Source organism: Podarcis liolepis (assembly GCF_965112155.1).
Source record: "Podarcis liolepis genome assembly, chromosome: 1".
Taxonomy (NCBI): Eukaryota; Metazoa; Chordata; class Lepidosauria; order Squamata; family Lacertidae; genus Podarcis; species Podarcis liolepis.
In genome coordinates this window covers 14,486,583-14,500,754 of record NC_139554.1, presented here as the reverse complement: position 1 = coordinate 14,500,754, position 14,172 = coordinate 14,486,583, and the positions used below count along the sequence as shown (strand labels likewise).

The 14,172-nt window shown below is 40.7% G+C and overlaps 1 protein-coding gene across 23 annotated transcripts in view; it reads right to left on the bottom strand.

Annotated features, from left to right (window-relative positions):
* Nucleotides 1-14,172, bottom strand: part of PPP1R13B (protein phosphatase 1 regulatory subunit 13B) — a 65,032-nt gene that overhangs the window by 15,738 nt on the left and 35,122 nt on the right. For 19 of the 23 annotated variants that reach the window (XM_083517184.1, XM_083517170.1, XM_083517189.1 and 16 more), the window contains exons 5-7: nt 3,295-3,396; nt 2,071-2,245; nt 778-974 (exon numbers count right to left, since the gene is read on the bottom strand). In XM_083517184.1, the coding sequence (XP_083373310.1) occupies nt 778-974; nt 2,071-2,245; nt 3,295-3,396 (474 nt within the window). Of the gene's footprint in view, nt 1-777; nt 975-2,070; nt 2,246-3,294; nt 3,397-8,472; nt 8,932-14,172 lie in introns of those variants that run through there. The other 4 variants (XM_083517181.1, XM_083517183.1, XM_083517182.1 and 1 more) reach the window with 3 other exon arrangements.

Genomic DNA, 14,172 nt, shown 5'->3' with positions numbered 1-14,172 from the left:
TGCTGGATTTTGTCCATTTCCAAATAAAGGATGTCATCTTATAGACATTTAGCTGGGAGTAAGCCCCACTGAACTCACAAAGACTTACTTCTAAGAAGATATAGTGCTTCATATGTGAATGAAACACCAACTAAAATGCCTGATTGTAATACTGCTTTTCTTTCTTAGAAGAGGGATGAAAGGAAAATATTTATTCAATTGCTTTCAATGGTAATGGGGAGGCATGACCAACTGGGAGCCTGGATATGGCCCTGAAACAATTTTACTTGGTGCCTTGTAACTGCTATGTTTTAATTGAGATGCATTTTAACTGACACTAAATAGAAGAATAGAAGAAATTGGGACGCGGGTGGCGCTGTGGGTAAAACCTCAGTGCCTAGGACTTGCCGATTGCATGGTCGGCGGTTTGAATCCCCGCGGCGGGGTGAGCTCCCGTCTTTCAGTCCCAGTTCCTGCCCACCTAGCAGTTCGAAAGCATCCCTAAGTGCAAGTAGATAAATAGGTACCGCTTTTTTTAAAAAAAAGGCAGGAAGGTAAACGGCGTTTCTGTGTGCTGCGCTGGTGCTGGCTCGCCAGAGCAGCTTCGTCACGCTGGCCACGTGACCCGGAAGTGTCTCCGGACAGCGCTGGCCCCTGGCCTCTTAAGTGAGATGGGCGCACAACCCTAGAGTCGGACACGACTGGCCCGTACGGGCAGGGGTACCTTTACCTTTAAATAGAAGAAAGCCCCAGTTTTGTTCATTGGCACTATGTAAAGTGAATGTCATGATTGTTTACCTGTAGCTCTTGGTATAATTTTTTTAATTCTACAGCGGCAGGCCCTGTCATCTGTCCATTGTAAGACTGGAACCCATTCAGCTTCCCTTTTCTCAGGTCCTCTAGCTGTTGAGTAAGCTGGTCCACCTTTAGCACTGCAGCTTGTAGCTCTTGTTGCTTTTCCTGGAAGATGGCACTGATATGTTCAATTTCAGTGGCTGCAATTAAAATGAATGCAGAATGAATGCAAACACATAGAAAGAGAAATGAGCATGAGGCCATAAGCAATGCTGTTCAAATATTTTCTCTGAGCTGCTGCAGAATGAAGCTTATAAGCAAAATAATTTGGGGGTGGGGGGCATAGGAACCAACTCCTAGGAGACGTGGGGGCTTCGGCCCCCACAATAAAATATTTGAGGGGGATGTTCCCCCAGGTTGATGGGCATTGCCATTGAAATGTGCATGCACCACATCATTTGATCAATTATGTGGGGTGGGGCTTACCTGCCCCCCCTATTTTATTCGAGTTGGCACCCCTGGTGGCAGCAAAGGAAAGTGCTGTGGTTGATTCTGTCTGGATAAGGCTATTAAGTGGTCATGCCTAAATTGGACTTTAGACTATTATGTTCCCCAGCCCACAACCCCCCGAATCAGCTGCTGGAGTTTGAAGTGCAGAAAGCACAAGGCAATGCTCTGCTGATCAGATCTAGCACAAGCCAATTGCAGGGACGCAATTGAATGCCTCATGCAATGGGTTTCCTGATTAATATTCCAGAGTCCCTGAAACATTAAGATATGAGGGGTCAATTAATTTCTGTTCCTTACAATCAGCACATTATACAAGCAATTCACATTAATAAGATTTCAGACTGATATTAATCTGTTTTAGTATTTCAACTTTTGTATGTGTTTTTTTTAAGTAGGGCTGTTTTATCTTTTGCAAACTGCTTGGGGTTTTTTTACAACCAAGCAGTGTATAAATTTTATGAAATAAATAAATAGCAAACGCGAGAGTCCGAGAATGCTGAAAAGACATTCTGAAATGCTACAGAATGGCATGTTTCTGCTCGTGTACCTAATGCAGGATGCTTACTAGGCTGCAACATGTTCCCTTCATTATGGCAACTGGAAAGGTGCACTCAAAATAGTGAAAATGGCTTCCAGAGGACTCCATGTTCTGAATGACTCATGTTAATGTTTCCCCATCCAACTGGCTGACAGCAGTAGCTCAAATATATTGTTATCCCTGGCCCCCAGTCAACCTCTGGGCCAAGAACCTAAGAGCTTAAAAAAATGGGAAGAAGCCACTCGTACACAAATTGCCGTTCATAATCTTGCTGTAATCCACCTGCCCTCTCATGGCACGGATTTTTTTCAGCTTTGTCTCCTGGGTTTCCACTCGTTCTTTAAGTTTCTGAAGCTTTTCACTCTCAGACACAGACTGCTGTTGACGGCGTTCTTGCTGCTTGAGATAACGTAAACGTTGTTCCTATCAAAACAAGTAGAACATGTAATCATGCTGTCTTATTTTTAGAAAAGCATTACCAGTCACTTGCCTATTACTTCTAAACAAAACAAAACCTCAGTGTGAGTCAGCCAGTGTTTAAATTAGGAAAATCTTACCTGCATACTTCTTCAGTCTGGAAACAAATATATTAAACAACAGCATGAACTTATCTTTTAAGAACCTATTAATGTAAAGTTTTTATGTGCCTCCCAGTTGTATCCTCCAAGAGATACCAGGCCCTTCATTTCTGAAGCTACAAAATCCAATCTCTCATCTACACAAAAACAAGCTCCAGCTGAAACATTCATTCCAACACATCTGTGAAGTTTCCTGCAACTTGTACTTCCTGTTCCTCAAACATGCTTCCTCCTGCAGCAAAATGGCTCCCCAACCCCCCATTACATAATTTCCCAGAGGAAATAATGACTAGCAGAAAACTACAAACAGGCAAAGATAAGGAGATCTGGAGCAAGATAAATGCCACTTCTTTAGAATGACAGCCTATGGACTAAACAAATACGGGAAATGCTTCCTTTTTCTCCTGAGGTTTTTTAAAAACAAAAAACAACAAAAAACCCACACTAAACTACTACTGTATAACCTAAACTCTTCTCAATTCACTTCTGTCCTCTAACTCAACAGAGACTTCACCTTGTGGATATTGTTTCTTTCATTTTAAAGCAAAATGACAGTGATATTATAACATGATTATGGTGGCAAATCACTGTATTGAACAAAACGCTGAACAGGACTTTATTTCAGAAGGGTTAAGAACACTAGCACTGAAATTTTGACTCTGCTCAAGTCAGTAGGTGGACCTCTGTTGATAACCATAAAGCCTCAATCACCGATGGACTATGTGACCCTAGACCTGAGACCTACATCTAAGACAACATGGCATCACACACAGGATTAATGCCATATCTGTTCTCAATTTGCAAATTTTCTGTACTACTGGGATTTAGAGCCTTCTGTGAAAACAGCACATTTTCTGTTCTTTCCTTCCTCTTGTTACTGGAAGTGTAGTTTACCTTGGCAACCAGCATTTGCTGCTGATTTTCAATCTGCTGCTGTTGCCTGGCAGCCATATCCTGAAGTTCTGAAAGTGTGAGTTCAACACGTGGGTTTCCAACCTGCAGAGAATAAAGAGAAGCAACATTATTCTGTCATTACGCTATGTGCATGCTCATAATTTTTTTTCACATTTTAGTTGCCACACATTAATAGTTGACCATTTTCTGCAATAAACTGTCCTTAACACAATTTGGAAAGCAGCCTGCCCTTTGCCCCCTTTCATATTCTTGAAAATATAAGTTTGTATGACAAGCGTGGTGTGCCGCACTACAGGGCTGCAGCAGAGACTGAAGCATGCCTTCATAGATGATGAACCTACCACCCTTGAAACAGGAAAATCTCATGAAGGACTGATCCCACCTTTTCTGCCAATACATGATGATAGGCATCACCTTGAGGGATAAGGGAAGGAAACACTGGAATTCCTTGATGCAGCCCACACTACAGCTGATGGGTGGTGGGGGTAGAGGTGAGTGGGAATCATAGAATTTGTTTTATTTGTAGCATTTGTAAGTCACCCTATAAGAAAAAGTTCTCTGGGTGGTTTACAATAAATAATAAAGCAATGTAATCCAAATAAGATACAAAACCACCACTGTCCAATGCTTTCCTTTCCCCCACCGACATGACAGCCTACCATTTACTTCAATGTGTGTGTAGAGGGGGGAGATGAATAGCAGAACTGTGTTTACAAATCTAGAGGGCAGGTAAACACACCTCCAAGGTAGCCCAATGTGATCAGGCTATAACAGCTAAGGAACTGGCTTTATAAAGAGAAAAATAATATGCCATTAGGAAGTACTGAAAATATTAAAATTTCCCAATGGATAATTGTTTCAAACTCTATTCAGCTTCTCACAGTTTTTGTTCCTAAATGTGTGTGCTTTTTTCTCCTTTATGTTAAGAGGTTATTTCCTCTTCTTATGGACTATTTTGTCCTCCAGAGATTAATGTTCAATATATACTGTCTTTGCAATCCCAGAATTCCTCTATTCCACTCCTAAGAGTCCTAGAAAGGACACAGAAACTCTTACACTTAATAGCAAAAGCTGCTCAGGTGGGAAATCTTAGCCAACATATTTTGCCAGAGGGCCAGTGAGGCCTTCACTAATAGCATCCCAGCTACTAAGAGCTTCCTTGCAAGCTGTTCTTTAAGTAACATTTTGCTACTTAACAGGACTTCAAATGCAATTTCTAATGAGGACCAAAACAAAGCTCATTCTTCAATAAAAAGCTAGTAAATTATTTACTGGTTCCCCAACGTCCTCCTAGAAATCCACACTAAAAGGAAATGAAAGTTCAACTATGTAAAAGGAAGAAAACAGTGAGCGGATAAAGTAAAAATGAAAGTACAAACGTGGTGTTAAGTAAAACAAATATAATTACATATATGAACAATACATGACATTGTGGAATTCTGTTTGCATTCCTATATGCTTTCTATAAAATAGAAGACGGTTTGACTATTGAATGTGGAGCACTGCTTTGCATGGAAGAGACTAAGGCAGCACAATAAAGCAAAACAAAGACTGAGGAGCAGAGACCAAAATAATGTGCCATCATGGGCCACCTGTGGGCATTGTAGTGTCCAGCAAGAGTAAAGCAGTGCTTGGTTCCAGAATGTCCAGGAGTTTAAATGCCTCCAAGCAGTGACCCAGGAGCAGGATTTTCAAATGGAGATACTGATGCAGAAAAACAAAATCTTCCCTGAGAGGGAGGAAGACTTACATAAATCAATGGAGTCCCAAACCGTCACTTTCAAAACTCCTTAATCTACTAGTATCCCATAATCATGTATACATAAATATATGGTTGCTTCATGTTTTACAACTACAGCATGGAAGCTTATGCTTAGGGCATGCTGCTGTCTGCTGAACTGACTTTCACATCTCATAAAAGCAGCACAAAATGCAGAGAGAAAGTAACTGCAAAGGTAGTTGAGCTGGCTACTTGCTCTTTCCACTAAACTGGCTACTTGCTCCTCCTGCTCAGATGCTTCTGTTGCCAGAGGTTGGAGCAAATGGGTTCTTTGGCTCTTTGCTGGAGGGATCACTGTGGGATATTATGCTTATTAACTGAACCATTTTTTTATTTTTTATTTGTCTTGAATTGGGAGTGTTTTTATTTTTACTGTTTTTCCTATATCAATTCTCAAGCAATTCAAAAAAGTTTCAAATCTTGTTTTGTGACTATATAATAGAGAGGTGAAAACCATGTATATCACCCTGAGTTCCTTGGAGGAAAGGTGAGATATAAATGTGATAAATAAATGAGGGCCTGATCCTGGGGCATCACATGGGAATGAATGAAGGGCTTTGGATTCAGCTGCCTCCATCCTGCCTTCGGAATGCCCTGATTAAGGGCTTAAAGGTAAAGGTAAAGGTACCCCTGCCCGTTCGGGCCAGTCTTGACAGACTCTAGGGTTGTGCGCTCATCTCACTCTATAGGCCGGGACCCAGCGCTGTCCGGAGACACTTCCGGGTCATGTGGCCAGCGTGACGAAGCTACTCTGGCGAGCCAGAGCCGCACACGGAAACGCCATTTACCTTCCCGCTAGTAAGCGGTCCCTATTTACCTACTTGCACCCGGGGGTGCTTTCGAACTGCTAGGTTGGCAGGCGCTGGGACCGAGCAACGGGAGCGCACCCCGCCGCGGGGATTCGAACCGCCGACCATGCGATCGGCAAGTCCTAGGCACTGGGGTTTTACCCACAGCGCCACCCGCGTCCCGATTAAGGGCTTACTGCATATGAAAACAGTGCCAGCGGTAGATCTATGTTTGCAGAATTTTACACATAACTATGGCTCTCCTTTGCCCGTGTGGTTCATCTGTACTGGAAGAAAGGCACTTCTACCCCATCTTAATACCACTTCCAATCTGCAGATGTAGGGGTTAGGATTGCTGTTTTAGTCTTTAGATCAGTGTTTCCCAAACCTGGATCTCCAGCAGCTTTGGACTACAATTCCATAATCCCTAGCTAGCAGGACCAGTGGTCATGATGATGGGGACTATAGTCCAAAAACAGCTAGAGACCCAAGTTTGGGAAACACTATTTTAGATGAAACCTTATGCAGTAGTTTACAAATTTCATCCAGCCTTGATACCCAAATCAAAATTAGTAGCTTTTTTTTTACTTTACTTCTTAAAATGTTTATATACCAGCTTCCATATCAATCCCAAGGCAGTTTACAACCTTAAATGTCAATGTATTAAACAAAAATTTAAAACAGTACAAAAGTACCTTGGTTGTCGAACGGCTTGGCTCCCGAACAAATCAGCTCCCAAACACAGCAAACCCAGAAGTACGTGTTCTGGTTTGTGAACATTTTTTGGAAGTCAAACATCCGATGTGGCTTCCAATTGAGTGCAGGAAGCTCCTGCAGCCAATCAGAAGCTACACCTTGGTTTTCGAACTGTTCCGGGAGTCTAATGGACTCCCGAATGGATTAAGTTTGACAACCAAGCTACAACTGTATAATAAATACATATTAAAATGCAACTATACAGTCTGTAACTCAAAATAGTTCACAGGGTACATTCCAAAGGTGAATAAATGTGTTTTCAAGAGGTGCAAACAAAACTCAACAAGGTTGGTTCCTGTTTTAAAGCCAGGGGAGATGGTTCCATAAACTGGGTACCGTGACAGAGGAGGCCCTCCCCCTGGTTGCCCCAAGGCATATTTCCACAGGCATGGAGTGCATGAAACTGCACTCCACTGCGCTGAACACAGAAACCAAGTGGACTGCCAGAGTAGGGAAGCCCTTTCCTCTTCTCTCAGCACAGAAATGCAGCAGGCTATTGCAAGAGAGACGGACCCCTCCATCCCTCTTCTGCTGGCTCTCAGCAGGCTAGAGAACATTTTTGAAGGCTAGCAACTCTTGTGAGCTAATTAACAAAGCTAGACACACACAGTCCTCACACAAAAATAAGCAGCAGATGGTTTGAAAAACTGGTGGTTGACTAACTTTAGGCAACCATTCTGCAACAAAATAAAGGTTAAAAACTGAAGTAAACATTTCTTCCCCCACAAAAAGATGAAGCACAAGAACAGTAAGAATGAGAAAAATTTGTGAGGAAAACCTCACTTGCAGTCTGATTCAATTTTTAAGTTGTGTATAATGAAGGCTTTCTACCTTCAATTATTCCTACAGTTATCATTTTACACAGAGCTCACACAGTTGATCCTCAATACTACATGTAACATATAAATTTATGTTATAAGCAGAACTTGAAATGTGCATTGCTGGGGTTTTTTCCCCTAAAAGCAACCCATGGAGCATTTACAAATTCCAACAACAAAAATCAAGATATTCTTATGAGAGATGCCAAAAGAACAATCTGTTCCTACCAGGTTGTGAAGGCTATCAAAATTTGACATTCACATTCCACTGCAGGGTCTGCTTCACTACCCACAGGTCTCGGACGCACTCAGAGCTCCATTGTTTGCCTTGGTGGAGCCCTGATGTCATCTGACTACAAACTATGGTTTTGGTAAGGATCATCAGTTACTGTCACATTAGGAAGCACTGATGGGATTTTACAAAAATGAGACACAGAAGAGCATCAGGTTTTGTACACTGAAAGCTAAGAATGTTGGCTTTCAAAATGAACACAATCCTATTTTTTAAAAGAATAATCTAAGTGCTAGACTCATTTCAAAGTATATTTTTCAGAATGAACTCAATCAATCAAGTTATTATCTTAAATTCTTATAGTACTGCTCTCCTGTTCTTCATAATAAGTTATATAATAAAAGTTATATCATGTTAATCAATGTCATATTAATATTATGTAACCTGCATTATATATAAAATGATAGCACGTTAAAACTCATTGGCATTTGACTAAACGTAACTTCACAGTATATGTCTATGGAATTAACTTTATCCTGTAAAATAGTCCGCAATAGAAAGTGGCTACAGACAATGAAACTATCTCCAAAGAATGCAATTTCACACCCTTGACAAAAGATAACAAAATAACAAACCAGGACAGTGGCTATTAGTTACAAACATACTTTCTGTAACATTACTGTGTTTACTTTGGACACAAATCTTTACCATCTGTGCCTTTCACAGTGACTATTTAGCACTGGGGAAGAGAAGGGGAAAGGAAAAACAAACAAAGATTTAAACCTGTAGTTTTACTCTCAGCTGCTTCCTTTCCATCCACATGGCAAAAGATGGTTGAGGGAAAACAAGCCAGATTCCAGATTCCTCTTCAGAACTGTACTTTTAGAACCAATATTTTAGGCCTCCAAAGAAGGGCAGCTAAGCCTCTGAACATCGGAGAACTCTGTTATAGAAGAACCCTCCAGCAAGCAGCTCTTTCTTGAAAGCTCTACTTAATCACTGAAGTTCCTGCTTTTAATCTCACTCATTATAATTCACAGCTAAAGTTCAAACAAAATTGCAGATGAACTTCAGGAAAGTTTGCAATCCTGCTAATCCATATGAAGTTCTCTTGTTAGATCAAGTCCCGTGAGAAGAGAGCCAAACATTTCTAGAAGTTAGCCTTTCAGAGCTCTCTCTGGTAACTAACTTCCTGCTGTGCTCACGCTAGCTATTAGTAGATCTCAAAATGACATCACTCACCTTTCACAACAAACCTGAGCCTATCATATGTAAGACATAAAACCTTCTTGCTCCCACCAATGGAAAAATGCACCTCCTGCTTTTAAACATATACCTAAAATAAACACAAGACCTTCGGCAAAAGATATATACTCCCACAGATTCCATAAATTCACTCCGGGCTTAACATTCTGATGACTTATACACATTTCTTCTTCGTTGAAATCTGAGGAATCTCGCTCTGCAACAGAGCACCTAAAATGGCACTAGTTTGGTAGCAATGAACAAAAACCTTTTGTAAAAATAGTATTTGGTGTTTATGCCTGCCCCACTGTTGCACATAGACAAAATTCCTAAGGCTGCTCAGAATACAGCCACTGAATATATTATTAAAATAATAATGCAGTCACTAAGCCTAGTATCTTAGCCCCAGCTTAGCCCAGCTTTCCTCAGAGCTGTTGCACTACAATATCTACCATTTCTGACCACTGGCCATACTGGCTGGGGAAGAGGGGGACTGACATCTGGGGACCAACATCTGGGGGCCCAAGGTTGAGGAAGGGTCTGCTAAGCTTCTGAGTGTTGACTCATCTTATTACCTTCATTTTCTAAAACAACCATTAAGGGCTGATTTACAAAGATGTTTGCCAAACAGGTGTCGGTGTTTAGAGCAGGAAGCAACATAACAATGAAGTGGGTTCAACAAAGGCATTCCCTGGCATGCACCCATGTGGTTTGTAAATACATAATCCAACTTCATACTTTGTAACATTTGCCTTCCCAGACACTGCTGAACATGCAGCAAACACCTGTACCACAAAAAGTGTGAATCTGAGCTAACTCTTAGTCCCTCATTCAGAGCTTTCAGGTTGCATTTTCCCCTGCAGCTTTGTTGGTGTTGATGTACAGTATGACAGGACGTGACCATTCCGAGAGGAATAATTTCATATCAGCAAGCCAAGTTACAGCACCCCTCCTGATAAAGTACAGCTACAAATACTGAAATAATACCCTTCTACAGTGCATACCATGTGGGGGAATTCACCTGGCCAACACACTAGATGCATGTCCTTGCACAAACAATGTGTCACAGTTCTCCAGAACTGTAGGAGAACAGTCAGTACCTGAGACAATGTGAATCATCCTTCCTTATTTATCAATTCAGGAACAGGGAAGAAAATAATGGCTACTCACACAGTCTTTAAGAGGAAGGATTTGCCAAACATTTTCCTTGTGAACTTACGCTAAGGAAAAGGAAGCAGTTTAAGTATACTTTCAGATGACGGTTTAATGGGGAATCTATGCATGTCCACACAATGCCATACGCACCAAAATGCCAGCCCATACTTCTGAAAAGATAAATCTACCCTCAAAGACACAGAAAACATGACTACCCTCAAAGATTCATGGTGGAGATGCTTCATCCTACACCAACATTTTCAATTCTTTATGCTTCTGCTCTACTAGCAGCAGAAAATAATGTCTGGCTTGGATCCAAAATGCTATCTCTGAAACACCTCAAAAAAATGTTCCTGAAGGTTGATGCTGCTCAGAGGAGCTAGAGATGCAGACCTTTGCATGCAAAAGGAACCAGGTTCAATCCTTGGCATCTCAAGGCAGGGATGGAAAAAGCTTCTTTCTGAAACATTGGAGAGCCACTGTTGTCAGCGCAGGCAATACCAAGTTAAGTGGACCAAATCATCTGACTCAGTATTAAGGCAGCTCCCAAGTTCCAGAGTGTTTAATAGGTGGTAAGAGCCTCTTTTTTTTAGTCCAATGACTACACTGCCTGATGTGCAATCTTTCAGCAGTTGCATGACGGTGGGGGGGCAAGGCCAGAACCAAAAGTGGGCAGAGCAGTAGGTGTTCCTTTTATAGTAGGTTACATTCCAGCCACACAAACGTCAGAGGTTTCTACATGCACATCAATCCATTATTCATCCAGGCAAGCAAAAGGCATTATCACAGTTCAAAGACACATGCCAGCCAAGCAAAAGCACTTTAGGAGGGCACAGATCAGAGCTACGGAGGGGCTTAGGTCAGGGTGAAGTCCAAGGACTGTACGGAGGCCCCCAACCCCTCTACAGAAATGAGAAACACTTTCCCCTCCTCTAATGAATCAAGGCTTCATGAAATCTAAGCCACTAAAAAGGCAAGACATTTGCTGGGCCTCAAGCTTGGGGAAATGGGAGTGTATTCCTCTCCAAAGTATGGAAGCTATTTGCATAGTCCCTGTGTTTTGTGCAATGTTTACTTTGACTGTGCTCTGCTATGACTTATCAGTCGGCTCCTGGGGCTACATACCAACACTCAAAACAGACTGTACCCTAGCATAAACTAAGCCTTGCTCTTTAGAGTGATAGAAGGTGATCCCTACCAGGGCAAGAATTCCTTTTCAAGGTCAAAACTAGAATTTCATATTTTGTAATCACCTAGCTGCCAGTTCCTATAGCAAGCAGACTGTGCTATCAATGTTTGAATCAGATGGAAGGAATATCTAGTTCTGCTGGAACTAGAACACTATCTGCTCACAATGTACATGGCGTTATTGTTCACTTGATGGTTTCATCCACAGCTCTGTCTTTTTAATTAGGTCAGAAAATGCCAGCAGCACAATCCGTTTGGAAAACCGATGATAACACCAGTGCCCCTTGCTTAACTTCATAGAAAGAAACAGGCTGATCAAATTCAGATAAATCAAGCACAGTTTTTGGAATTAAAAATAATAATAATATACCCAGTGAACTATTGACACAGGTTAACCCTTTATATCTAGATTGGAAACTTTTTAAACATTAGTATGATATTATAAAAAGTATGCAATCATTTAACCTGTACTAGTAAAGTGGGACTCTTTACTCTTCAGAAAATCATCATCCTATTTCTGTGTCTATCAGATTTTATCTGTAAAATATACATTTTCCCATATAAAGTAAGTCCCAGAAATTAATAGAGCTGCTACGCTATTAGCATCACCCACCACCAAACGCTGACACATTTAGCTCAGTCTACATTAATATTTTTTTTCCCCTTTCTCATACCCCACCCATCTAGCTGAGTTGCCCCAGTCACTCTGGGCAGCTTCCAACAAGCATACCAAAAACCCAAAAGCTTCCTGAAACAAGGCTTAGGACTACTGAGAAGACTTCAGATGCCAGCTTTCAGATATCCTATCATTTACAACTTCTAATTCAACCACATCTGTAAGAACTTGATTGTTCAGTGTGGCAGCACTGACACTTTTGAACTCCCTGCCTGTTGATATCAGGCAGGTGCCTTCACTGTATTCTTTTCAGTGCCTGCTGAAGACATTCTTATTTAGACAAGCTTACCCAGATGCTTAGAAAGTTTGGATGTGCTTTAATATGTTTTAGTCTCTTCTTTTTTGGTTTTAACTTTTCATATGCTTTCAATTATGGTTGTAATTCTTTTAGTGATTCTTTTATTTTTTTTTGTAAAATGCTTTGAGGTTTTTTCTACAATCAAGAAGCTTTCATAAAATATATAAATAAATAAATTTACAAACTGTAAATGCAGTGTCTTTCCTCTTCTTTAGGGGGGAACTATAGCTACTGGGGCACTGGAACATATACAACACAACACAACACACAAATACCCTACAATTCTCTCTGACAACTGTCTACTGCACAAGCAAATAAGTATCACTAAGTAATCAGTTCCAACAGCTAAAAGCAGTTTCTACAAATTAATTCTAAAGCAGCTATAGAGAGAAAGTGTGGTGGGATGTTTATAGCACTGTGTAAAGTGATACTTACAAAGGTACTGAGAATTAAAACTGGTAAATAAAGATGTGGTTTTTCATTCTCCATTTATCTAACTTGAAAAACGCAGGGCAAAATGTTCTGACTTGTTTACCATAATTCTTTACTCAAAAGCAGTATATGAGTAATAGAAATGCCTCATCAAGCGATACAAACAGGCACAATTTCTATAAATAGAAACGTCTGAAACTGGATTTTTCTGGATATTAAGTGAGAGAAAATGCCATCTTATTTTGATATGCTCTAGACCACTAATGTTAAGACTCATTACATGATTCTTAAATAACATAGTTACTACTTTATAATTTGTTTTCCTGACACAGTTGTGTTAAGGAAATATTTATGGAGAGGATGCAAAACATCAAAACCATAAAGGTATTTCGGAAAACAAAGACATGAAAACAGCCTTACGACTGAATATGCTACCATGAGGCACCATAACATTGCTATGTCCCTCTTGAATCCTTTCCTCTATCCTCTTTTTCAACAGTTTAGCTGAAATTCAGCAAATAATGACACAAAACTTTACAATTTGCATCTTGCATGGAACTAATATGCCCCAGCTCCTGTAATTCAACAAACATTTTCAGAGTTAACTGTGGTTATTAAAACAATTTGTTTCTATACCATTAAAATTCAGTGGGAAACATCAGAGTGTGTCAAGCATGAAAAAGAAATAGTTTCTTTAAAAAGGAAAAAAATAGGAAGAGTAATTACCTGCTGGCAACTTCCCCATGTAATTTCAAAAGAGCAAACTTTTATTTTGCTGCATTGCCCATCAGCTGTGAACTCTTGCATTTTTTCAACATGCTTCAACTCCATCTCCCCACCCATACCTACCCCGGATTTCCCAAACACAATAACTGCTGTCTACAAGCTAACTTGGCACATAGCCCTCAAAATCTTACAGGAGGTAAACCCTCATTCTCAATTTGTGAAAAATTAATCATTATCAGGTAAGTTGGGTAGCTTTTTCTGTCATGCACAGAACCTGCCCTGCCCCTGCCCTGCCCCCACAATCCTTTATCAATAGGAAAAGCTGTCTCTCTGCAGTCATCAGCAATCAGCAAACAGAAAAGGCTAGTGGATTTTGCCAGCAGTGAAAGACTTAATCATGACAAGATCAAGCCAGCTGTCAGGTCGAATCAGCTTGATGCATTGCACTTTTCATATTCATTGAAGAATGTTGAATAGGTTCTCCTTTTGCAGCTGACTCTGGATTTAAATTCGAAATACAAACACTTTTCATTTGGTCTGGAAGAGAATGGTTTAACTCTGTCTTTCTTTGGTCATATTAACTAACTGTGTGAATCTGCTTGTCAAAACAAAGTAGGAGGCCATGACTGCCTCCCCTGCACATGCTACACCAGTTTTTGCTGTTCAGGATAACAGGGTACCATGTTGACTGGCGTGCACTGACACCTGCTCTCTTATTGGGCAAAGCAGGATGTACAAGATAAATATAACATGCTCTGTGCTA